This window comes from Mustela lutreola, chromosome 9 (genome assembly GCF_030435805.1).
Source record: "Mustela lutreola isolate mMusLut2 chromosome 9, mMusLut2.pri, whole genome shotgun sequence".
Taxonomy (NCBI): Eukaryota; Metazoa; Chordata; class Mammalia; order Carnivora; family Mustelidae; genus Mustela; species Mustela lutreola.
In genome coordinates, this window is record NC_081298.1 from 4,600,771 (window position 1) to 4,626,115 (window position 25,345).

The 25,345-nt window shown below is 48.8% G+C and overlaps 1 protein-coding gene across 7 annotated transcripts in view; it reads left to right on the forward strand.

Moving 5' to 3' along the window:
* LOC131808617 (serine/threonine-protein phosphatase 4 regulatory subunit 1-like) overlaps nucleotides 1-25,345 on the forward strand; it is an 82,595-nt gene that overhangs the window by 45,355 nt on the left and 11,895 nt on the right. For 5 of the 7 annotated variants that reach the window (XM_059134806.1, XM_059134803.1, XM_059134807.1 and 2 more), the window contains exons 6-12: nucleotides 6,549-6,695; nucleotides 16,644-16,751; nucleotides 17,596-17,661; nucleotides 19,879-20,037; nucleotides 20,612-20,796; nucleotides 21,869-22,326; nucleotides 24,271-24,464. In XM_059134806.1, the coding sequence (XP_058990789.1) occupies nucleotides 6,549-6,695; nucleotides 16,644-16,751; nucleotides 17,596-17,661; nucleotides 19,879-20,037; nucleotides 20,612-20,796; nucleotides 21,869-22,326; nucleotides 24,271-24,464 (1,317 nt within the window). Of the gene's footprint in view, nucleotides 1-3,603; nucleotides 3,733-6,548; nucleotides 6,696-16,643; nucleotides 16,752-17,595; nucleotides 17,662-19,878; nucleotides 20,038-20,611; nucleotides 20,797-21,868; nucleotides 22,327-24,270; nucleotides 24,465-25,345 lie in introns of those variants that run through there. The other 2 variants (XM_059134809.1, XM_059134805.1) reach the window with 2 other exon arrangements.

The window sequence follows — 25,345 nt, forward strand, 5'->3', positions numbered from 1 at the left end:
CCTTTCCCCAGCAGCAGGGTACTCGCCGGGGAGAGGCAGCGAAGCTCGCTCATAGACATTTGGTTATTTCTACTCTTTTGTCACTTTAAAATCGTTGCCACAAGTAGCCTTTGCAGCCTTTCCATTTGTGTGAGTTACTGCGGGAATGGATTTGCACAAAGGCAAACCTTGTATTTATAATTTTTTTTTCTTTTTAGAGAGAGAGAGAGAGAGAATGGGAGCGAGCACGATGCAGGGGGAGGAGAAAAGGGAGAGGGAGAGCGAGAGAATCCCAAGCAGGCTCCACAGCCAGCACGGAGTGGGACGTGGGGCCCAGTTTCACGACCCTGAGTTCATGACTGGAGCTGAAATCAAGATTTGAATGTTTGACTGAGCTACCCGGTTGCCCCTATATTTATAATTTTTAATGATATGCCAAGTTTTCATTATTGTTTCTGAGAAGTTCGCAGTTGCAGCTTATCTCTCTAAATCGAGTGTTTTTAAAGAGCAAATGCTGTAAGTGTTACCCCGTGACATGATTGAATGTAGCGCTCAGATGAGGAGGAAAGTCCTTCTGTTTCTGCTCTCCTAATGCCAGTATTTAGATTATTTTTGCATTTTCTTCCTCAGGTGCTTCCGTTTTGTCCTGTGTGCGTCTAATCATAATGGGATGCGGTTTCTCCCATTCACTCATTTACTCTTCGGCTTCTGAATGCCTGTTACCAACCAAGTGTGGTGCTTTGTGCCGGGGATAAAGACATGAGTAGGACAGATTTCCTGCCCCAGAAAGCTCACTGGCGTGCAGTAGACATTGTACATCTTCATAATCTTCGTATTTTTACTTGTGTTGAATGCTCCACTTCCGTTCAGCCTTTCGGGGCAGTGGATGCACTGAGCATTATAACGGGTGCGGTTATGTTCTTCCACTGGCTGCTCTTTTTCCTTTGGATATGTTCTTGAAGATGAGATTGCACTGGGTCAAAGAACTTGACATTTCCTTGACCTTTTACATATATCATTGCCACTTATTTGGTTCCAGAAGGGGAGAGGGCTGGAACTGTGATTTGGGCCCTGGGCTCTCTCCTGTCTCTCCTTGCTCTGCCACCACCCTGAGTCTTCTGGTCCCAGGGGCCTGTGGCTCCCACCTACCCTTGTCCTCCTGCCTTCATTTCCTTTTCTGCTTTGGCTGCCCCCACATTCAGCCTTCCCTTTCTGGCAGCCTCCCCATCCGCACCCCTGATTTTTGTCCTTTTGACGGTGCCTCCGCCACTCTGCCTCCACCTGCCAGCTCAATCACAGCCCACAGACTCCCACATCCCGGAGGCCAGGTTGGTGGGGAGGGGGGCTTGGGGGCTGCTGCCACCGCAGATTTACGGATTCTGATTGCAGCCGGACTCGCAGGGTTGCCTGCCGACCCTTCCATCCGTCCCTCCTCAGCTGGCCTTACATTATCCAGGGCAGCTCTTTCAGACCTTTGCCACTGTCATCGAGCCTCTCCATCTTGGCCTGTCGTGCACCAAACCGGTGACCTTGCCTTTTGCTTCAGTGAGAAAATAGAGGCCTTCTGTCTTCATCCGCTCTCTCAACAAGTGCATCCGCCGCATACTCCCTTCGGTTCCCTGGAGCCCAGCCAGGGGCCATCAGTATCCTCCCTTCTCCTGCCCCCAACGCCCAGCTGGACCTTGCCAGGTGTCCTTTGTTTCCATAATAAACAGAACTCTTCTCCATTCCTGTCACCTTTAAACACAGAAATATGGCAGAGCCCAATCTTCCTTCAGACTCTAATGCCTTCAGACATAGCTGACTCCTTTGTGGGCCGCCTATCCCGGTCCTGCTCTGAGGCCACCACATCTGTGCCTTCTGCCCACGTTGGTGGTCTTGCTCCTTCCAGATGCCTCTCCTCTCCTCCTGCCCATCTCTCCTCCCTTTAACTGAGGCCAGCCCTTCCAGACCTCCTCCTTGTGGGGGTGCCCAGGGTCCCCGAGGAGGTCGGATGCCGCATTTGGCCAAGGCTCAGATTCTTTTGCCTGTGGGAGTGGTTCTGTCAGGTCGGCCAAGCAGCTGCGGCGCTGGCCTCCCCGTGCCAGTCATCAGTGCTCTCCAGGGCCGGCGCACCTCACAGGGACTCACGGTGGGTAAGAGACCACAGCATCGGGCACCATAGTGACAACCTGACCATGGTTGCTGGTACTGCTAACAGCTTGGGCTGCCGGAGCTCGCAGGGTGTGACCTACCCGGCTCCAGGATTAGCGAGGATTTTCTTGTTTACTCTCCTTAAGTGCCCTGTGAAGTGTGGGCATGCACGTTCGCTCCCCTTTGTTTGGGAGACGCGGGGCCGAGGTGCAGGTGTGTGTGTTGGGGCACCATGAGCTACGCGGGAGCCTGGCAGGCCGCCCCGGTTTCCCCGGGCTCATCTGGTGAATGTGTTGGGACCACCTAGGCTCTTCTGGATGTCATGACTAGTACTTTCCCGTGTTAGACTCTGAGCACTGACCCTAGGAGCTGTGTCTTACTTGATGATCTCTGTGACCGAGCCCGGGGCCTGGCACCTGCTCGCGTTCTAGGAGCGCACTGTGGGACCGAGGCAGCCGTCGTCTGTCCCATTTGCCGGTGAGACCACGTTTCTGCAGATGTCCTGAGCTACTTGCCTTCTGTCTCACAGGACACGGGGGTCCCAGCCCCTCTTCAGGGCGACGCCTTCCTTTCCGTCTTCTTTCCTATCCTCTTATCTCGAGGCTGGCTTATTTTCCTAGTCCCTCTCATTGGCTTTTCTCTTTCGATTTTCATCATGCCTCCCTCTCCCTCAACCCTCTGGGCCCGGGCCTCCACCCCAAGTGCCCCGCCGCTCCCGTCCCTGTTGCCAGGCTTCTTGAGGAAGGTCGCTCTGCAGCTTCTGGTGGGCGTGGGCTCCCGGTGTAGGATCCCGGCCAGGCGGCGGCTCACCGCACAGCAGCCAGTGGCCCCCTGTAGCCACAGAGAGGTGTCCCGCTGTGGGCTCTACTCTTGTCACTGTGAGATCTGGTGTTTTTTTTTTTTTTCTTCAGAGATAGTTTTGATTTTTAAAACACCATGAAATGTTTTCATCACACTGGAGGATTGTGAAATGAACACCCATATACCTACTACACTCACTCAAGAAATGTTAAACTTTTGTAATACACCAATTTAATTTTTTCTGGATGGGCTGCAGATCCGGTTAAGACTGTGCCGTGCCCTCGCCACGCGGTCCTTCTCCCTCTCTCCCCTTCTGTAGGAGAGCGCTACACCGAGCCCCCGGGTGTCCTTCCCATCCAGAGTTTTATAGTCCCACCACTTGTGTAAGTGACCCTGAATAAGAGTGTCTCGTTTTAGGTGCTTTAAAACCTTATATAAATGGTGTCAGACTGTACTTTCCATTCTGCCGCGTGCTTTTATCCCTCTCTTTTTAAGATCTATCTACATCGATCCCGAGAGCTCATGGTCATTCATTTTAACTGTGTGATGGTATTGCATTTATACGCTTTCCACAATTTATTTGTCTATACAGTGACTTCTTTTTTTGCCTTTACTTGATTTTTTTTTTTGCACTATTTGTCACCATTAACGACTTTTGGGTCTTTGAAGAAACCTTTCTTGGCTGCATCCTAGACATTTAGTGTCTCTCTCCCAGCGATGGGATGCACAGGTGCCGGGGATGTGTTCTCTGTTCGTCCTGGAACTCAGCATCAGGTCCGTGTGCGTTGGGATCGTCTTACCTCTTACGTCGCTCTCTTGGTAACTAGTCCTATGATTTTAGTCATGGTAAATCAGGATTCATCTGGGGGAGACGGGACCCCACACACTGTTCTTTTTTTTTAAGGTTTTATTTGTTTGTGCAAGAGCTTGAGAACGGGGGAGGGAGGAGCAGGAGCCCCACTGAGCAGGGAGCCTGGACACGGGGCTCGATCCCGGGACACAGGAGTCATGACCTGAGCTGAAGGCAGATGCTTCACTGACTGGGACCCCCAGGGACCCCTACCCCGCACACTGTTCTGAGCCTTTTATGTCTGTAGTTTGTGTCACTCCACAGCTGCCCTGGCAGGTGGGACTGTCACCTTGCTCGTCTATAGACACGAAGCCTAGCCTCAGCCCTCCGCCGCTGGCCCTGGAGCCCCCACTAGCGCCTGCAGGATGCAGATGGGGTGCATCCTGGAAACACGGCAGGGTCTCCTGTGGGCAACCCAAGTGTCCCCCGCCCCACCCCTTCCCTTACTGCTGGTGTGTTCTTCCCCAGGCTCCAGCCCAGGCCCAGGTCCTTGCCTGCCCTTCAGGATGTGGTCTGGTCCCCACACCCCCACCCCGTCCCAACCTTTTTTTTTTTTTTTAAGTGCCAGGATTCCTTTGGTTTTCTCATCTGCTCCTGGAGGCCTGAGCAGAGCCACATGCCCAAGGCTGTCCCCAGACCCTGGAGCTCATGAGTTGGCCCCGCTCACTGGCCGCTCTCCGGAGGCCTCCCGTGGCGTCCTGTTGGGCCCCCAACTCAGACACGGGGGAGGGAGGAGCAGGAGCCTTCAGTCTTCCTTCTCCTTTTCTTGAGTTTGGTGATTGGTAGCCTAAGGCAAAGAGCCCAGGGTCATGTTTGGTTTTCCAGGACCGTCTCTAGTGATGAGCTCAGTTCTCTTTGGCAGCATCTCTCAAGGCTTCCCTCTCCTTAATGGGCCCCATCCCCGGAACCTTTGCCTCGGCCAGAGCCTCTCTGCCCAGGAGCCCCTCGCCTGCTCTCGCAGCTTTCAGAGCCACTTGAGGCTTCTAAACTGTCACCCTCACAAAACCTGTGTGTGCTTTTGTCACGCCTCTGCTTTCCAACCCTTGAGGCTCCCCCATGCCCTGGAGTAAGCCCCGGAGGCCCTAGCCCTGCCCCACCCCAGCTGGCCCTTCAGCCTCCCCTGGGTCACCTGAGGCAATGCCCCCTGACTTGTCCCAGGTCTCCAGAGCTCATCTCGTATCTTTGGGCCCATCGTCCTCTCCCCTTTCATGGCTTGCTGCAACAGTTCCCAGGGACAGCCAAAACCAAGCACCACAAGCTGGGGGACTTTGAACAGGAGACATTTATTCTCTCCCGGATGTGGAGGCTGGAAGTCCAAGATCAAGGTCTCATCTGGGTCACACTCATTCTGGAGGCTTCAGGGGAGAATCTGTTCCTCGCCCCTGCCAGCTTCTGGAGGTGTGGGCCGGCTTGGCTTCCAGCTGCGGTGCCCTAGCCTCTGCCTCTTTTCTCCTGTGGCCTCTTCCTCTTCTGTCTGTCTTCTCCCCTTGCCTTTCTCGTAGAAGGACACTTAGAAGATTGTCCTTAGGGTCACCCTGGTAATCCCGTGGATGAGCTCCAGGTCCTTAACATGACCCCAGTTACATCACAGAGACCCTTTTGCCATAGAAGTCACATTCAGAGATTCTGAAGATTGGAGGTACACAGAACTTGTGGGGTCTGCCCTTCACCCTGCCGTCCTCAGCAGGCTTCTGACTGCCTTTGACATTCTGCTCCACGTCCTCTGCTGAGGACTGCCCCCCCGCTTACGGCTTTGCCCTCACTGTGCTGCCGCCCACTGGTGTCCTCAGCTGCCACCTGGGATTGGGTCACGCGGCAAGGCGGCCGATGAATCTGGCCCTCTTAGGCTCTGCTTCTCGCATGTTCTTTGCTCCTGCATGTGCCGGAAAGCTCAGTAAGTGTCTGACATCTCCTAGTTATTGGGGACTTTGGTTGGACACTGCACCGCATCCTGTGACCCCAGCCTGGTGATGCCGCTGGGGCGTCACCTCTCCCTGCCTGCCCCTTCCGCCGAGGCTGTTGTGGCGGCTACCTGGCTGACCTGCCTTTCGTTGCCTCTAGTTGACTGGGAGCACCACTACCGCCACGAGCTTTCTAAAGTGCCGTTTTCGTCTTGTCGCTTGTTTGGAAGCTTCCCTGTCCGAGCGCCTCTGAGGCTGCTTCTGGAACTGCCGTCTGCTCACCTGCCACTCTGCGTGCTCTGCTGGGGCCCCGGGGCTCTTGCCGGCCTCAGTGTCATCTCCTACCCCTTGCTCTGTGGGTGGCTGTTTCCTGTGTTCTCCCTCCCAGATGGGTTCTCTGTCCAGCTTCTTGTTGTCCCTCTGAGTACTGGTGCTTGCTCGCTCCTCCTCTCTGGACCGAGGAGGCTTCTGAGGCCCGCCTCACTGGGCCTCGTGTCTGGGCCTCACTGCGCCTCGTGTCTGGGCCCTGCCCCGCGGCCTTCTGTGGTCGTGTGTGCGGGCATCTGTGCGGAAATCCGGGGTTTGGGCCGTGAGGCAAAGTGGGGGCACTATTGGAGGACAGGTGGGGACATGACCTGAAAGGGGACCTGGGGAAGAGGAGTTCGGCCCAAGAGGAGAGGGAGGGTAGGAGCCAGCCTGGCAGAGAGAGCCCTGTTCTCTGAGGCCTCGGGGGAGGAAGTTCAAGGGGAGGGCGGGGCGCCCTTTGCGGTTCACGTGCGTCCGGAGGCGGCCGGCTTGGCCCTGCCCTCGGGGAGCTCATCTGGCTCCGGAGAGCACTTCAGCTCGTTCGGTGTTTCACCTTTTGCCTTCTTTTCCTCTTCTAGGTTAGAAAATCAAGTCAGGAAGTGCTCTTGATTCTTCTGGAACAAGATCTAATTTCCCAGCACGATATTGAAAACAAAGTGTGTCCAGTCCTGCTGGCGCTCTCTGCCCCGGATGGTGATGATGAGTATAAGGCAGAAGCTGCGAACGTAAGTCTGTCGGGGGGTGGGGTGACAGCTCTGCACCTCGGTGGACTGTCCCATAGCTTGGGGTGAGCGTGACTTGCGATCTCACAGGTGCTTGGTGTCGGCCGGCACTTTCCCTAAACAAGGCGGCCGACAGTGTGGCCTTGGTCCGAGGTTCATTCACAGTTCGGATCTGAGCGTGTGTTGGACGTGCTTATCCTTAGATCACCAGTTGTTTTAAGACAGCAAAGTTGTCAAAATCAGAGTGGTTGAGGCTGAGGTGAGGCAAGATGCAGAGATTTGTAGGGAAATCAGTCTTTGGACCCACTGGGATCACAGACCTTGTTTTCCCAAAGTACGGAACCCAGTCTAGTGTGGGCGAGGGTTTAGCTTGTGTTTGGGCTGTTCAAGAAAGTCCAGTAGACATGGCTGACTGTGTGTAGTTCAGGACAAGGTGGTGCTTTGTAGGTCTGTGAGCGGATAAGAGGGTCCATTCTGAAGAGTGCCAGCATGGCCGGAATGTCCACGGCTGTTTAGGATGTGCCCTGTGGCAGCGTCTGCTCATACCAGTTAAAGGACTGGTACAGATACTAAATTTCTTCTTCGTTCAACAGTTATTTTGTGGTATCCTTGGGTTTGTAAGATTCTGTGCCCATCATAAAGTGACTATAGAGTCAAGGGCTTTCTACTTGCTTCTAGAACCCTCATTTACAAAGTAACTGCTAATGAGTCCGTGGGAGCTTTCTCCTGTCAGCCCAAACACAGACTCCTCACTTGTCCTCAGGCCTTCTCCTTTGTGGCACCAGGAAGGTCATCCTCGGCCGTCTTGTGTTCTGTGGCTGCTTCCCTCCACTGACCCATGCAGACGGCGCTGCACAGAATAGCCGCCTCTGTTTCTCTTAAAGCAGTAATGACTCAGGATTATAACAGCCTTTTAGGAAAATCATACGTAAGGATTAAAAAAAATCATAGGCCTTCATTATGAGTACAGTAAGACCTAGGAGAGGATTGTTTCCTTGGTTGGAAAAGAATGACGTTGGAGAAAGGAATTCTTTTTCAAAGTCAGGAAACAGCACATGGAGCTGAAAAATTGTATTATAGCATCAGAGCCTTTGATAATTATTCTTCATTTATGTAAAAGTTTTTCTCAACTATGAGTTACAGGGTTGGCTTTTTAAACTAATTTAAGTTTTTGCATATTCCATATGTTTCTAAGATGAATCAGGCTGAAGAATAATTGATTTTAAAATTCAAATTCTCCAGGGTTCTTTTATAAATTTCAAGTTTCCCTATAAGAAATTACATTTATTTTGCAAAATGAACCTGGATAATATCATTTAGTTGGAATATTTGGCAGTTGAGCAGTGAACTTTGCCAGCTAGATCTTCTTTGTTGGAGCGTTGGTTAGGCAAGTTTCTAAGGTTACAACCGTCAACCAAGTATCTTATCCCTCAAGACCGATGATACTGTGAAAAATAATGCTCGAGACGTTTTTGCATGAGTTTTGTTTTGTTTCCAGCCGCTCCGTTCTTGTCGGCAATATGCCTTCTCTCCTCCTCCTCCTGCCTGTTCTTTTTCTTCTTCTGGTGAAAATGTTTGGAAAATATAGCAAGCCTTCATAAAGCTATCTCCACAAATCACCTACAGAACAAATTAGTTCACATAAATTAAGTGAGTGGCTGATATCATTACTTGAATGTGTAAGCTTTCCAGTGTGGCTGCCAAGAACGATGAATCTCGAACCCTCCTCAGGCCGCGGTGCGCCCAGGTTTCAGGGTTTTTCTGGAGGAGTGCCACTTCTCTCCCTACAGATCCCTGTCAGAAGCAGGATTTGGGGTGCCTTGTCAGGCCCCTGCATGCTTTGGTCAGATTTGGAAGCTGTCCTGTGTTCCTTTCCTGGAGCCCTGAGGCCAAGGGGGAGGAGTCGTGGACGGGTCTCACTCTTTAGGGACCCAGTGTCGAGGAGCCCAGAGGGTGCTGTTCGCGTTAGCTAGAAATGACAGGATGGTTGGGGGTGGGTTTCTATCCTCAAGGAGAAGCGGCCCACATGTGTGGTTTGGAGAGCTCCTCAAGGAGGGCAGGGTTCCCAGCTGGTCTGCGGGTGACCTCCAGACACTGCAGGCACCTCCATGTACCGGCGTGGAGGGTGATGGGGAAGGAGAGAAGCCAGTCTTGCTGCTTGTTTTGGGCTCTCTTCCAGCCACATGGTGTGAATGTTGCTGCAGCCTGCCGACTGTCCGTAAACACGCGCCCGCTCGGAACAGTGCGGCTCCAAAGGAATTGCCTTTCGCTCAGAGGAGCCTGCATGCCTTCCTAGGCAGGATGTGTGTCTGTGCTCGCACCTTTGCATTCTTGTTGGGGGTTCCAGTCAGCTGAATCTGGTGCCAGCACCCTGAGCTCATACTTAATTAGGGAAATCAAAGGTAGCCAAATAGACGTGGCCTGGGCATTTTTAAATAGAGTTGTGCCATGTAAGTTACAGGCTGGTGTCTTACATCCTGCTTCCTCACAGACATGCGCATTTTGGTTTGTGAAATCTTTCTGCAGATGGCAGACAACGTCCGGGACTCCCTCCTTTGTGCGTTCGGAAGGCTCGCTTCGTATCTGTCTCCTGTCATTTAGCAATTGAATTGTGCACTTGACTTGTTTATTTCTCCTTCCAAAGCGCGAGCTTCTAAACACAGGTGTCTCTCCGCCATCGGCACCCAGCACAGTGCCAGGCCCAGAGTCAGTACTAAATAAATGTTAGTTGTTGAATGAATGAATCGGTAAAAACTGGAAGCGCTGCATCCTGTAATTATATCTAGACGGCGTAAACAGGCCACCAGAGACCAATTATAATTCCTCTTGCTTGCAGGAAGGCCATTAGCATTCCGAGATTATAACTAATTGTCAGAAGCCTATTTTTCTCTCTCAACACGTTTTCACATTGAGGCTTCCTCATTTTTTGTCGTCATTCCTATTTTTAAGCTCATTTTTATTTGTGCATTTATTTAAAAAGAACGTCGTGGGTATGTGTTGTGAAAGAGTAGTCCAGTCGACTATTCTTACACTCCAGGCGACTGAGGGAAGGCGGTCATTCCATGCAGGCAGCTCCCAGGGCCACGGGGATGTCATTTCTTGTCCCTCGGTGTGCTGGCTGGCTTTTAATGATTCGGGGTTTGTTTTATGCGGGTAGTAATAAGGTCATGTGGGTGTGGCCGACGGAGACGGGCAGCTGGAGACACTGGGTGCTCTTTGGTTGCCTGTTTCCCTGGATACGGGAGCTGCGAGCTCGTTTATTGTGGTCGCCACCGGGTATGGCTCTGCCTCGAGTCAGGTCAGAGAGAGGCGTCCAAGCTCGGAAGGTGCAAGCCTTTCCTTGCTGTGGGGTTAGAGTCCCCTCCCCTTGCCCCCCACACTCCCCCAGCAGTCAGGGTGCTTCTCCCTCTCGTGTGCCGTGTGCAGAGTCCAAGCAGAGTCGTGGGGAGCTGCTGACCCGGGACCTTGTCCTACTGGGGCCGTGGGTGCAGCGGGCAGAGCAGACACAGAGCCGGGAGTCCTTCTCCACCTCCTCCTTCCGGCTTCTTTTCTTTTGTGGAGGGGGTAGTGGGAGAAGTCTTTAGAAATTTGGGGGATGATTTTTCATTTGGTTTTAATTTCGAGCTTGTAGGAGATGTTCAGGAGCGAACTCTTGAAGTCTCGTGTACCGTCTCCTCATGCGCTCCCATAGTCTCTTATGGTCTCCTTACACACGTGTGTGCACACACACAGACGCACACACATCTGTGTGTATGTATTTCTCTGTGAGCCACTTGAGGGGAAATTGGAGGCATTATGCCCTTTTAGGCCCCCATTTTCCAGTGTGTATTTCCTAGAAAACAAGGACAAACTCTCTTAAACCCCACAGCACATTGATCAGAATCAGACTTTGATACGGGGCTGGCATTGCCTTCACAGTTCATGTGCAGATGTTGGCATCTGTCCGGGCCCTGGGCCACGGCCACATGATGCACGGAGCCGTCACAACGCTTCTGTCTCCTTGTTTCTAGAACAGATCCTGAGCCTAAAATTTTGTAATGTTAACATGTTGGAAGAGCACAGGCCAGTTCTTGGGTAGAATGTCTCCCAGTTTGGGTTTGCCCTATGTTTCCTCATGATTGGATTCAGGCTCTGTGTCTCTGACAAGAAAGGTGAAGACACGAGTTCTCATGTGTCACGGCGGGAGACCCAAGACTTCAGCGTGTTCTGCCTCTGGCCCTCGTTAACTTGTGGCTCAGGAGATAGAGGTGGTGTCCACCCAGTTTCTGTGTCCTCTTTTGCCCCAGACGTGAGGAGGGAAGTCACTTGGAGCCCGGGTGCTGTCATCAGACTGCCACCTGCGAGTGTGGTGCCCGTTGGTTGTTCACGTTGATCTTCTCCCGTGAAGAGCGCTCCCTTCTCCATTATTAGCTTACGTTTTGTTGTTGATTTTCATATCTGTATTCAAGAGGACTATTGTAGGCAATTTTGTTTTCCTATTACGTTTTTGTCAGATTTTAGAATCTGGGTTATTTGGGCCTTAAAAAACGAGTTGGGAAACATTCCCCGCTCTTCTATTTTCTGAAAGATTTTGTTCAAAATTGGTGTTGTTTTTTCCCTTACGTGTTTGTTAGAATTCACCAGTAAAACCTGTGGTCCTAGTGTTTTCTTTATGAGATGGTTTTTGATAGCAAATCCAATTTAGGTATGGCAATATTCAGATTTGTTATTTCATCTGTGTCATTGGGTAAGTTGTGTATTTTAAGGAATTTGTTAATTCCCTTTAAAATTTATTTATTTATTTATTTGACAGAGAGATAGAGCACAAGCAGTCAGAGAGGCAGGCAGAGGGAGAGGGAGAAGCAGGCTCACTGCTGAGCACGAACTTGATGCAGGGCTTGATCCCAGGACCCTGGTATCAGGATCTGAGCCAAAGGCAGACATTTAACCGACTGAGTCACCCAGGCACCCCCAAGGAATTTATTAATTTCATCTAAGTTGTTAAATATATTGGACTAATAATGTTGCTTATAATATTTCCTTATCCCTTTTGGGGAGCTGGGTGGCTCAGTCAGTTAAAGTGTCTATCTTTGGCTCAGGTCATGATCCTGGGATCTTGGGATAGAGCCCCGATCCGGCTCCCTGCACAGTGGGGATCCCCTCCCCACCCCTGCTCAGCACTCTCTCTCTCTCTCTCTCAAATAAATATATAAAGTCTTTAAGAAGATACTTCCTTATCCCTTTCATACTGAAAGATCTGTAGTATTTTCCTGTTTCATTTATGATGCTGGAAGTTTGTGTTTTCTCCCCCCTTTTTCTTTCTCGATCAGTCTTGCTAGGGCTTTATCAATTTTATTGACACTTTCTTTTTTTGGTTTTGTTGATTTCATTATTATTTTCTTTTTCATTTATATCTACTGTTTATTGTTTCCTTCCTTCTATTTACTTCGATTCAGTGTGCTTATATTATTCTAGCTTATTAAAGAGGAAACACTGTTTTAAAGTCCATCTTTTCCCTTTTAAGCATGTAAAGGTTTTATGTGTATATCTTTGTGCTATATTGACCCTTTTATTAAGGGATTACCTCTGATAGTAATCTGCACACACTTCTATGTTGACAGTGTTCTGCTTTCATTACCATGGACGTGGGCCTTGCTTTTGAATCCAGTTGGACAGTTTTTGCTTTTTTAATTGGAGTCTTTATTCTGTTTATGTTAAATATAATTATTGATTGTATTTGGACTTAATTCTGCCATGTTGGCATTTTTTCCCCTATTTCTCTCCTCTGTTTTCGTTCCTCTGTTCTTTCCTGCCTTCTTTTGGACTAGTGGAGTATTTCTGTAGTACTCGACTCTAATTCCTCGGTAGGATTTTCAAGAACCGTAGCCCCTGCCACAACGTCATCCACTCGCTCCTTCTTCTCTCTGCTGTTGTTTTCATACACATGATGACACATACTCCCATTAGGGAACTGGTAATACAATATTATAAATTCTGATTCAAACAATTGAAGAAATTAAGAAAGGAGAAAAAATATACTCACACTTTGACCATTTGGGTACTCTTCCTTTCTTTCTTGGACTGGAGTTTCTGTCTGGTATCATACTTTCAGCCTGAAGAACTTCAGTACTTTTTTTAGCTTGATTGGCTGAGGATGAGCTTTCTGTTTTTATCCAAAAATGCCTTTATTTTGCCTTCACCTTTGGCTAACATTTTACTGGATATTGACTTGTGGGTTGATTGGTTTGTTTTTATTTTTCTGGCATTTCTTTAACATCTCGTCCTGTCGTCTTCTGGAGAAGTCAGCTGCCATTCATACGGTACTGCGTTTATAGCATCCTTTTTTAATCTGACTGCTAGTAAGATTCTTCTCTCCATCTTGGCAGAATGAGCACTCATCCTACTTTGCATTTAGCAAACTCGTTAGATTTATGTGTTGATGCTCTTCATCTGATGTTGGAAGTTTGGGGCCAGTGTTCCTCTGCGTACTTTTTTTTCTGGACCATTCTCTTTCTCCTTTCAGCCTAGGGCTCCGATCATACAAAGCTGGGGTGCTTCCTTTTGCCCCACAGGTCTTTGAGGTTCTTTTTGTTGTTTTAGTCATTTTTCTCTCTGATGTTCAGATTTGATCATTTTTATTGATCTGTCTTTAAGTTCAGTGACTCTTGTCATCTCTGACCTGCTGGTAGGTCTACCCATTAGGTTTTTAATTTCAGTTATTGTATCTTTCAACTCTAGAATTTCCACTCTGACCTTTTTTTAGTGTCTGTATCTCTGTAATATAGAGAGTCATTATATGTTCTTTATGCTTGCATTTTCCTCTTAATCCTTGTTATATTTATAGTAGCTTTTTAAAAGTCCTTGTCTAACAGTTGTGGCATTTGGATCATTTTGGTATTGATTTCCATCGATGCTTTTTTTTCTTTATTGTGGGTCACCTTTTCCTGTCAACACATGGGTAGGTATTTTTAATTGAACACCACACATTGTAAGTGATACAGTGCAGAGACTCAGGATTCTGTTTTATTTCTCTAAAGTGATTTTTTTTTTTGGTAGTAGATGCTTATTTCATTTTATAAAGTACTCTAAAGTAATTTTTGATGTAGCAGACGTGTGTCTTGTCTGGACTCCACCACCCTGCTGTCTCCTTGGTGGTGAGCAGCTGCTGAAATCTCTGCTCAGTTTACTTTGTTTCTGGCTATTGCTCCTTTGCCGGGTACCTTGGGAAGACCATGTGTGTACAATTTAACAGCCAGCCAGCCAGCCAGAGAGCTCAGCGAATTGAATACACAGATTTTGGACCTATCTTCCACATCTTTATCATTGAAGTTCATCTTTTTTTTTTTTTTTTTTTTAAAGATTTTATTTATTTACTTGACACAGAAAGAGAGAGATCACAAGCAGGCAGAGTAGCAGAGAGAGAGGGGGAAGCAGGCTCCCCGCCAAGCAGAGAGCCCAATGCGGGGCTCGATTCCAGGACCCCGAGATTATGACCTGAGCCAAAGGCAGAGGCTTAACCCACTGAGCCACCCAGGCACCCTGTAGTTCATCTTTGAAGAATGACCTCTGCTCTAGCTTCTGCCTTTTGGTTGCTCCCCAGGGCTCTCAAATGGTAGTTTTTAATTTTTTTTTTTCAAGATTCTGTAATTGTTATGTGCCGGAGGGTATGTTGGACCAAGTTGCTGTCTTATTACCACCAGGCTTGATTGATTCTTTTTTATAGTTTCCATTTCTTTGAAGAGACTTCCATTCTGTTCATGCAGTTAACTATTTCCTATCGGTCTTTGAGTGTACTTAAAACAGCTGCATTAACACCTTTTTAAAGTCTGCTCATGCTAATGTCTGGATCTTCTGTGAGTTTGTTTTTCAACAAACATATTTTTCTTGGCTATGGGTCACATTTTCCTATTTCCTATTTCCTCTCATGTCTATGGATATTTTTTCCTAGATACCTGTTTTTTTTTTTCAATGTTAAAAGTTTTAAATTTTAATTCCACTGTAATTAACACACAAAGTTATATTAGTTTCAGATGAACATTGTAGTGATTCAGCAATTCTATACATTACTCAGTGTTCATCATGATAAATATAATGTCTATGAATTTTTTATTGCCTCTTATTAGCTTCCTGATGAAACACTGTAGAAACTCTGGATTCTGTTATTTTCTTCCGAAGAATATTGACTTTGTTCTAGCAAAGGGTTCAGATTCTCTTTCTCCTGTAAAAATAGCCAGCAGCTAAAAGCACTAAGTTCCTTCTGCCTTCAAGCAATTGGCTTTCTCCTGTGAACCCCACCATCTCTTCTGTGTATGCAGGGCTCTGAGATCAGCCACGGATTAGAGTGGTATTTAATCACAGATTTGGGGGCTCTCCCTTTTTTCTTTTTTTAGCTCCCTCCTTCCTTCCTTCCCAGGATTTCTACCCTCATGTATTGGCTCCTTTGGCAACCTCACTCTTCGTTCTCTGACTTTTCAGGCCAGTAAAGCTGTAACTTCTGCTTAGAGTCCAGCCACACTGCATAGCCATGCAGAACAGGGGGTGCGCTTGGACAGAAAAGCAGGAGCAATGCACATTTCCCTCAGCATGGCTCCTTCTCTTAAGGATTTGCTTTCCGGTAGTTTCCACCAGCACTTGGTCACTCTCCAGTGCCTACCAGACATTTTCTTCTTCTTTTATTTATTTTATTTTAATTGCAGCATATTAACATACAGTATAATGTTAGTTTCAGGCATACAATCCAGTGACTCAGCCCTTCCATACAACATCCAGTGTTCATCGTGACAGGTGCACTCCTTCACCCCATCACCTACTTCCCCATCCCCCCACCCAACTCCTCTCTGGTGACCATCAGTTTGTTCTACATAGTTAGGAAGAGTCTATTTCGTGGTTTTGCTTCTCTCTGTCTTTTTTTTCCTTTGCTCATTTGTTTCTTAAATTTCAAATATGAGTGAAATGATATGGTATTTGTCTTTCTCTGACTTATTTCACCTAGCGTTATACCCTCTAGCTCCATCCACGTCATTGCAAATGGCAAGATTCCATTCTTTTTGGTGGCTGTGTAATATTCCTTCATGTATATATGTGTGTTTATACATGATACACACACACACACATTCGCACACACACACCACATCTTCTGTATACAGTCATCTATATAGTATACAGTCAGTGGACATTTGGGCTGCTCCCATACTTTGGCTGTAAATAATGCTGCAATAAACATAGTCTGTAGGGGCATGTATCCACTTGAATTAGTGTTTTTGTATTTTGTTTTTTTTTTAAGATTTTATTTATTTATTTGACAGAGAGAGAGAGAGAGAGAGAGAGCGCACAGGTAAGCAGAGAGGTAGGCAGAGCGAGAGGGGGAAGCAGTTTCCCCGCTGAGCAGAGAGCCTGATGCGGGGCTTGATTCCAGGACCCTGAGATCATGACCCGAGTTGCAGGCAGAGGCCCAACCCACTGAGCCACCCAAGCGCCCCTGTGTTTGTATTTTGGGGGCGAATACCCAGTAGGGCAGTTGCTGGCTTGCCTACCAGTCATTTTTACTCTCTGACCAGCTGTCACTGTGCATTCTGCCTCACCACTGCTGGGTTTTGGTCATATCACTTAAACCTCTTGGAGTGTCCTTATCTGCAAAAGTGAGGATCGGTCATACCCAGGTCATAGGGTTTGGGGAAAGTAAAATGGTCAGTACACACAAAGTGTTCGTTGAAGTTTCAGATGTACACTGGGCACCTGGCAAATGGCGACTCTTGAGCCTTAGACGGACCCTTACTGGAGTAAACCTTGAGGACTTCTTAGCCTTCTATTGATGCTATCACTTGACAAAACTCAAAGGAAGGTGTTCTCTGTGTTTACTTCCTGGCTATTTTGGCAATATTTTGAATATCAGCTTTTGGAATTTAATTAGTGTTACGTGCAATACACGTGCTTTGGTATTTCAAGTGACTCTAATTTTTCTCTTATCTATAGCTAATCTGCAAACTGGTTTCCGTGCTGAGTAAGAGCACCGTCGAACACCTGCTGCTCCCTCGATTCTGCGAATTGTGTGGTGACGGGAAGTTCTTTCAAGTTCGGAAGGTTGGAACATACAGTCTCAAAACTTGAAAAATTCAGAACGTTAGACAGTTCAAAATCGTTTCCTTGGAAGTGTCCTGACTTCTTCAGTAGACACAGGCTGGAAGAGACATGTGGCCCCTGTGACCTGAGTGAGGCAAATGTGTGAGCAGCGTCGCCCATTTTTACTGAAACCAGGGCGCATGTAGGGACCGGAGACGAGATCCTGTGAGAGGAAGCCCGTTGCTGTTAGACATGGGGGGACCAGCCCTGGGACCTCGCTGGTTGCAGTTAGATGCTGTCGCCCTGACATGCTTGGTCTTTCGATTCCCAGCCTGCTTTGCTCTGGGACCCTCTTACCTTGGCCATACCGTCTAAAGCGAGCCCCTGCCTCCCTTTCCCTTTTAGTTGCTTGTTCGTTTGGTTACCAGGTTCTTGCCTAACCCTTTCTAAGGCCACTAGGCACCTCCCGCAACAGCCTCCCCGTCCTTGTCCTCCCCCTCCGTGCTGCGTGACTGTGCCTCTTCCCTCTGGTCTCTCCTCATGACGCATCGGCAAGAAAGATAGGCCTCATTTGCCATGCAGAGAATGTTAAGGGTCTCTTTCGCTTTATTGCTAACCAAATGCATTATGTATGGAGATCAATTAGGAGCCAGAAAGTGCAGGGATTTGGTACTGTGTTGTAAATTTTCGGTTTCCAATGCACTGGAGGCACTAGGCTGGGCCGTGTGGGCGGCAGGCTTGGTAAGTGCCTGCTGGCCGCCCGACTAGAGGGGTCATTGCCCCCGAGGCTTCTTGTTAGCTGTCACAATTTGGTAAGACAAAAAGGAAGCAGAGAATAATGGGTATGCCTCTTGCCTTTTTTAAGGTGTGTGCTACAAATTTTGGTGATATTTGTCATGCCGTTGGACAAGAAGCCACTGAGAAATTTTTGGTATGTGAAGTTTTGCCACTCGTAATTGCTATAGTGCATTTCTTAGGGCACTTTTAAAATCGGCTTGAAGTTTTATATTTATGAATCTGTTACTTTGGAATGACAGCTCAATTTTGCATTCATCAGTTCTAAATTTCTTGACTTCCAAAGCCAATGTTTGTCATGAGCATTAGGCAGCTGGTCCATGGAACAACAGGGCTGTCGCCCCGGCCCACTTTCCTGTGGGCTTTTGCTGTCGCCTCCTAACTGGTCGCTTTCCCTGGTTTCTTCTCACTGTCGAAGCCACTTGATCTGTCTCTTTTCCTCTGCTCTTTCTAGAACATTGCTCTACCATCTCGCTCCTGGTCATCAAGACAAGTGGGGTTTTTCTGGGTTACGGGTTAAAATCCAGACCCTTTTTGGCCTTCCGGGTCCCCTCATAAGTGCTTTTCCAGCCTCACTACCAGCTGCCTTCCTCAGGTCTTAACACTGCGCCGGCCTGGGCAGGTCTCACCTTTGGCCATGCATCTGAATCATGGGATGGGCAGGGAGGCAGGGAGGCAGGTAAAGCCCAGGGGTCTGCATTTCTGAAAAACCCCCTCGTGATTCTGATGCACAGCAGGGCAGAGAAGCATTTCACTAGCCAGTGGGTGGCTTTTCAGCTCCCTGGAGGCTTCCTGCTTTTCCCCCTTCCACACCTCGGCTCATTACTGCCCCTCTCTTTCCAGTGTCTTCCCCACCTGGTGGGACCCACACTTCAAACCCAGCTTGAAGGTGCATATGCCTCTGTCAAGTTCTCTCCTTGTCTGGACTTATCTACCCACTGTGCCAGAGAGAATTAATTTCTCCCTTTTCAGCATCCCCATAACATTTTGCTCAGAGTACGTGCTTGTCTCTTATCACACCTCATTATAGTTTTGCTGATGTGGGATCTTCACCTTATCATGTTCATCTCTGTTTTCCTGGTGCCTACGCAGAGCTATGCTAACTGAGTGCTTACCACTTTTATTTGACAGGCTATCCAACCTGTATTTTTATTGGACTTTTATTGGACAGGATTTTTATTGGTCGGGACATCTAACCTGTATGGTTAGAATCTAACCTCAAAAGAGCATACTCTTTAAATCGATTTTTAAATTTAAGTTCAGAAGCTCATTTTATTTTATTTCAAGTGCAAGCCATGTCAACATAGTTATGACCCCAAAATAATTTGTTGTTGTTCTGAGTGTACAGCGAGTGTTGTCTTCCACTTAATGTAGCTGAAGGAAGAACAGCAGTGGCCAACATAGCAATCTTCCTGTGGGAAGACATTTCCATGAGTATATGTTCCCATTTGTGGATCATTTTGGCTGATGATTTTACATTAGGATATAAAAAACAGCCTCATTTTTAAACGATAACATTTATTTATTTATTTATTTATTTTTGAGAAAGAAAGCATGGGAGCTGGGGGAATGGGCAGAGAGAGAGAGAGAGAATCTTAAGCAGGCTGCACACTCAGTGTAGAGCCTGATGTGGGGCTCGATCTCATGACCCTGAGATCATGACCTGAGCCGAAATCGAGTCGGATGCTTAACTGACTGAGCCACCCGGGCGCTCCATTAAAGGATAAATTTTAAAAGACGATGTGATCATGACCTTCATATAGATAGAAAGAGAACATGCCAAAGACTTTATTTAAGTCATTTATTCATGAGGGAAACAGTAGTGTCCAACACCTGGCTTAATGGAGAACTCAAAGTACCACACATGTGCGGTCAGACCAAGGGATCCTGAGATGACCTTTCAGGGATTCAGAACTGTTCCACATCCAGGGTGAGAATCAAGTGCATTCCGTTGGGACACAATTTGCATTTCTGTGAACAGGAATTATTTGCTTTACTATCAGTTGTACCTTCTATCACTAAAGGACCCGACTCAAAGATCCTACTACCTGGATGGGTGAGCTAGTTGGGATATCTACTCGATCTCAAAGTCATCTCACAATTTTTCTCTATATAATTCACATAGCACTTGCTATATGAGTATTAGCCTTTAACCAAGTCATTTATTAGAATTCAAAGGTAAAGGAAATGTTTCTTTATTCTTACCATTTCTTTTTGCCTCAAATGATTCCTTTTAGACTAGTATATATTTCCCATATATTTATGGCTCTGCCTTAATTACATCATTAAAAAAGGTTCTGCCCTTCCTCAGGGTAACCAAGTTTGAGCAGCATGATTTTATTTGCTTTGGTAGATCCCAAAGTTTTTTGAGCTCTGCTCAGACAGTGTTTGGGGGATGCGAAAAGCCTGCGCAGAGTGCTTCATGGCGGTGTCCTACAGCGTGTCCCCCGAGGTCCGCAGAGCCCAGCTGTCACCCCTATTCATCAAGCTTATCAGCGACCCCTGCCGATGGGTAAGTGTGGGCGGCTCGGCAGTGCTGGCCGCCAGCCGCCGCTCCCTGACTGGCCTCAGCTTGGCCTCTGGACTTGGGACTGTGTATTTTGTCTTTTCGGTTCCTACTTGGCTTACTTAGACCTCGTGGGGATCGGAGCACTTGAAATCTCCAAAGCCTGGGTGCCTGTGAAGAAGGTGGCACGTGGCACGCACCCTCACGTTTGTAGTGACTGGCCATGAAAGAGCGGAGACGTGAGCAGGGAAATGCTAACCGGAGAGTCCCCTTCGCTGTTCCTTCCGCACACGTGCCGTCACGATCAGTAGTGGTCTGCTCAGGCGCTTTATGGAGTCTGGACTTATTTGATGTGGAATTAAAATTCCAAAAGTATAAAAACTGCACAATGGTACTAAGTTTTTTTTGATTTTCTGTTGCAAATAGTTGATTTGGGATTTGGAGGACAACTTAGACAGCAGTAGATCTGTTGGGACATAACTCGGCAGGCAGCGACTTGCCCAGTTGGTCGGCCAGCTGCCCGGCCGGGGGTCAGACTTGGCCCATGCCACATTCACTGCGCTGTGCTCTCTGCTTGCAGGTGCGCCAGGCCGCCTTCCAGTCCCTGGGCCCCTTCATTTCCACCTTCGCAAATCCCTCCAGGGCCGGCCTCTGTATTCGAGAAGATGGCACCCTGAGCATCCGACCACCGGCTCAGGATTTGGACTCTGATCTCCCCTCCGGGGCCCCCTGTGCGGGCAGTTCTGGCAACACTTTCTCAGCCTGGTGAGCTCTGAGCAGGATAATTACCAGGGCCCACACGGCACCTCAAGCGTCCACCTAAAATTTTAGCAATTATCTTGTCTGGAGTTTTAGTAACAGTGACCTTCTGGGCAAGATGGGATATTAGAGCTTTAATTATGTAAAGAAGCAAAAGTAATTGCAATAATGATTTTGAAACATGACTACTGGGTTATAAATAATGAAGCTACTGTGTCTCCTAAATTTAGATAAAATATTCATTGAGGGTAGTGATTAAATAACCTGTAAAGGAAACTTTCTCTTACTTTTTGATTAATGAAGTTCTTTGGATAATTTACATAGGCAAGATGTGAGGTCTCCCAAATGGCTGTTTGTGCCCTGGTGTCACATGCCCATAAACCCAGGATGTTATCTGCACGCACAGGTGACAGTCCTGACCCACTATTAGCGGATGCTATCCCGCCTTTCTAGTAAGTTCTAGGTGATTGATCTTGGAGTTCTTCATCTTTCCTCGGAGGTCGACTGGCACACACCAGCCAGACCGTCTGAGGTCATCGCTAAGTGGCTCTCCCGTGCTAATGTCCTAGTGGAGCAGGAGAGTAGTGCCGTACAGCTCAGAGGGTATCCATCTTTTCACCATTGGTGCTCCCTCCCCTCTGTCCATCTCCACCCAAATTCACTGAGCTCCTGCTGGTGTCCGGCCTGTGCGGCACCTCTTCCTCGGGACTCTCCCAGTGGTTTCGGTGGCTTTCGTGTCCCAGTGGCTGCCCCCTGGTGGAGGTACTGACGGCAGGGAGTGCCTGTATTCTGCCCACTAAGGCAGACGCCAGGGCTCATCCACCCCTTGGACAGAACGGAGGGACTGGCTGAACGTCTGCATGGCATCTTCAGCACGCATGATACTCCCGAGGAGGGGGGCAGTGGGGACTGACTGGACCTTTTATGCTCTTGTGAGGTTATGAGCTTCTGGCCCTAGGAGTTTGGATGGCCAGGTAGAGAGGAGGACGGGGCTTGGGAGGATGTGGGGCTCACGTTCTCCCATTTTACTTCCAGTCCATTACATGGTGCTAAAAGTACTCCCTCCGTCTTCCCTTAGTTCCGCGAAGCCGGTGCGTACGGAGCCAGACCTGCCCACAGGAGGCACGCCAGTGGAAACCGGTGATTTCCATCGGGTCGCTAGCTCGGATGGCCTCAAGGCAGACTCAGTAGAAGACTCTGCCTTGGCTGGAGCCGAGTTGACCAGGCTTTCCCCGGCGACCAGTGCCTCCTTGAAGCTCCCTGCTGGGAGTGACCTCCCCATCCACAGCCTCCCTGGACCAGGCTCCTCTACCTGCCCAGAGGGTCCTGAGGATGTATTCAGTAATTTCTTTTATTGGCGAACTCCTCTCCCTGACATAAGCAAGGACCTAGAGCTGCTTCTGAGTGAGGCTGGGCCCCAGGAGGAGGGCTGTAGCAGGCCCAAGACTGTGCAGCACAGCTGCGTGGCCAGGAGCGAGATTCAGAAAGTCCTTGATAGTTTGCAGGAGCATCTGATGAATGATCCAGATGTTCAAGGTAAGCATTGTCTGCCATGATGGAGGAGGAAACAGGGTATCTGAGGGTTGTGTGCTGGCTAGGCCGTGTGCCGCTGCGCCTGCGTGTACATGTGCGTGTGTGTATATGTGCTCACTTTGTGTGCACTGTGCACAGATGGCCAGGAGAGGGTCTCTCGGCCTCAGCGCCACCGGAGCCCTGGGGACCTCTGTGCAGGGCAGCTGTGCGAGGCTGAAGGTCGCTCAGCTAGGATGGCAGGTAGCGTGGGGGTGTATCTGTAGCGCTGGAAATTTTATTAGCTCCTCAGACGCTCTTACATCACTTCCTATGTGATGGGGCTTTTTCTAGGTACGAACAACTAAGGATGATGCTCCTTTCGGAGCTTATTAGCTCAGCCCTGAGCCAAACTTTAAGGTTTTTGTCTTTGTACAGCAAGCGAAAGTACAACTTCTTTGGGGTGTTTTTCATGTTATGACTAGTGCTCCCACTGAGCGTCTGATCTGGGAGCCAGCCTCGCGATCCATATCCATTATCACGCCTCCTCTTGCTCTCAACAGTGCTATATTTGTATTCTTCCTTGGGTTGGGGAGATCGGGAAAAACAACACTTGCTGCTGTTGCCGGGCAAAGATTTGTGAAGCTTTCGGGAAAGGAAATATGAAAATCAAGTTAGTCCTGTGATTATTCTTTCTCTTTAAATTTATAAAGGAAATTAAGTCAATGGTTGCCGAAGGAATGAGCACATGTAACATATCACTTCTAATAGCTATAGACAAAGGTCTGTTTTTGGAAACCACATTTCTAAAACGGCGTTCATGTCAGTGCTGGGCCCCAGGCCGGGTGCTAGGCAGCAGTGACAGGCACATGGTTTCGTGGAAGGAGCTCCATACACTGCCACCAGCACAGGCTGTGGCGGGGGCTGGGGCGGGAGGCTGTGTGACGCACTGTGCCAGCACAGGGCGGGATACCTGGCGCCAGAGGGAGTGTCTGGGAGAAGACCTTGCAGAGCGGGAGGCATTTCATGTGGGCCCCAAAAGGTGACAGCTAGGAACGCACTGCAGAGGATGGGGAGGGCCCTTGAAATCATTTGTAAAATCTTGCATGTATGTGCGTGCCTCGTGTCCATAGTTTTTGTCAGAGCTCAGATCAATCCGTGACCCCAGAAGTTTCAGAAATAAACAGCATGTTGGGGATTTGGGGACTGGCTGCAGCTGGAGACGTGACTCGGGCCATCGGGAAGGACCTGGTGGGTTGCACTAGGGAGGTGGGATCTTGTCCTGGGCTGAGTGGGGAGTTAGCTATGAACTCTGAACATTTTAATGAATCTTGAGGTCTGTTGAAGTTAACTTGTAGAAAGCAGGATGTAGGCACTATTTTGTGTGTGTGTGTGTGTGTGTGTGTGTGTGTGTATCTGGAGATGGACATCAGATTGTTTTTACAGAAAAGTGTGTGAAATTTGTCATCTGCTGTTAGGAGGGTCTCGGGCAGTCACGCTGTGGACAAATGAATAGTCCTTGGGGCTTGGTGAGCGAGATCTGTACTCATCTCTGTGCACAGAGATGGATCGATTTCTGTGGGTATTTGGTGTGGGGAGGAGCAGGACCCCCTCACCGAGAGCGTGGACCTCCCGGATGCTGGCCTTCGGAACAGCGCGTTGTCTTTCTGTGAGAGATGACGGAGGTGAACTCTGACTGTCCTCACTGAGGCGTTTCGAGTTCAGATTTGATGCTCTGTGCATGGCTGGCGTTTAGTTGGAATAGTTAAAGTTAATGGCCGTAAATATCACCACCTCCCCGAGAGCTCATTCTAGGACTCCAGGGCCCGCCCACCGCCGGGACAGATGTGTTGATGGTGCATGCGTGTGGCATACCTGCTTCCAGACTGGCTTGTTGCAAAGACCCTTCTCAAGTGAATCCCTACAAACCAAATAAAGTTATTAAAATTCTTCAAACTTCTCTCCCTGCAGCTCAGGTCCAGGTCTTATCAGCTGCTCTGAGAGCCGCACAGCTTGACTCTGTGAATGAGCCCGAGCACCAGGGGACGGAAGGTCAGAACGAGGGGTCCGTTTCAGCTCCCAGCCCTGCGCCTGACAGTCCCATGGCTCTCTCGGCTTCCTCAGCACAGAAGGAGCCCTCTGAGCCCAGGATATTACGAAGCACAGTGAGTGTTTGCCCTGTCCCTCTGCCATGGAGGGCGTGACAGAGGTCACAGAGCTGCGTTTTCTTTTATTACTATATCCTGGCAGAGATGATAAATGGCAAATTTAATTTTACTCTTAAGGTCATGTTTTGGATAACGAGACAACCAATCAATCAGGTGATTGATAACTCTGACTCTCCTCCACCAAAACAGAGTGGGGAGACCCACAAGCACCTTCCTGCTTCTTCAAAGATGTCGAGTCTCGGGTCTTTGTGGGGATTGACCATATATGTGCCAGTTTCCCTGCTGCTTTACAAGGAGGGTTCTGCGGGCCCTAGAGCTGAAAGCCAGCCTCGGCCTCAGCAGGCGGACTGCCACGTCCAGCCCTCGCTCCGGCGATGCTCATTGGGCATGTGGTCACCCCAGTAGAGGTACTGGCCAGACATCAGAGGAGAGACTTGAAAAGCAGCTCAGCAGCTTTTATCATGCAGCCTGGAACTCGGCCCTGTGAGGTGGGAACTCGGCATCCAGGAAGGGCTGGGGGCCCGAGGCTCTCGGGCACTGGCAGTCTCCATAGCTTTCCAGCTCATGAGGGCAGAGGCTCTGATGCCTTCTGAACTCCTAGTGACCGGCTCTGACCGCTTTGAGCTGGGGTCCTCCCCAGGTCAGAGTGAGACTAGAGAATTAAAATCCGGGTGGGGTCCAAGATCATCAAGTCCTGGGCGTGTGGGCATCTCCTCATTTCCTGTGCCGTTGTGGGTCATCTCTTCAAGCCCGTGGTCTCTAAGGCCAGAGTACCGATTGTTCCACCATCCGTGCAATGGATAATTGGATCCTAGCAACAGAATGAACTTAACACCTCCCTTCCTGTCTAGGCCTGTGCCAATAAAACAAAACAAAAG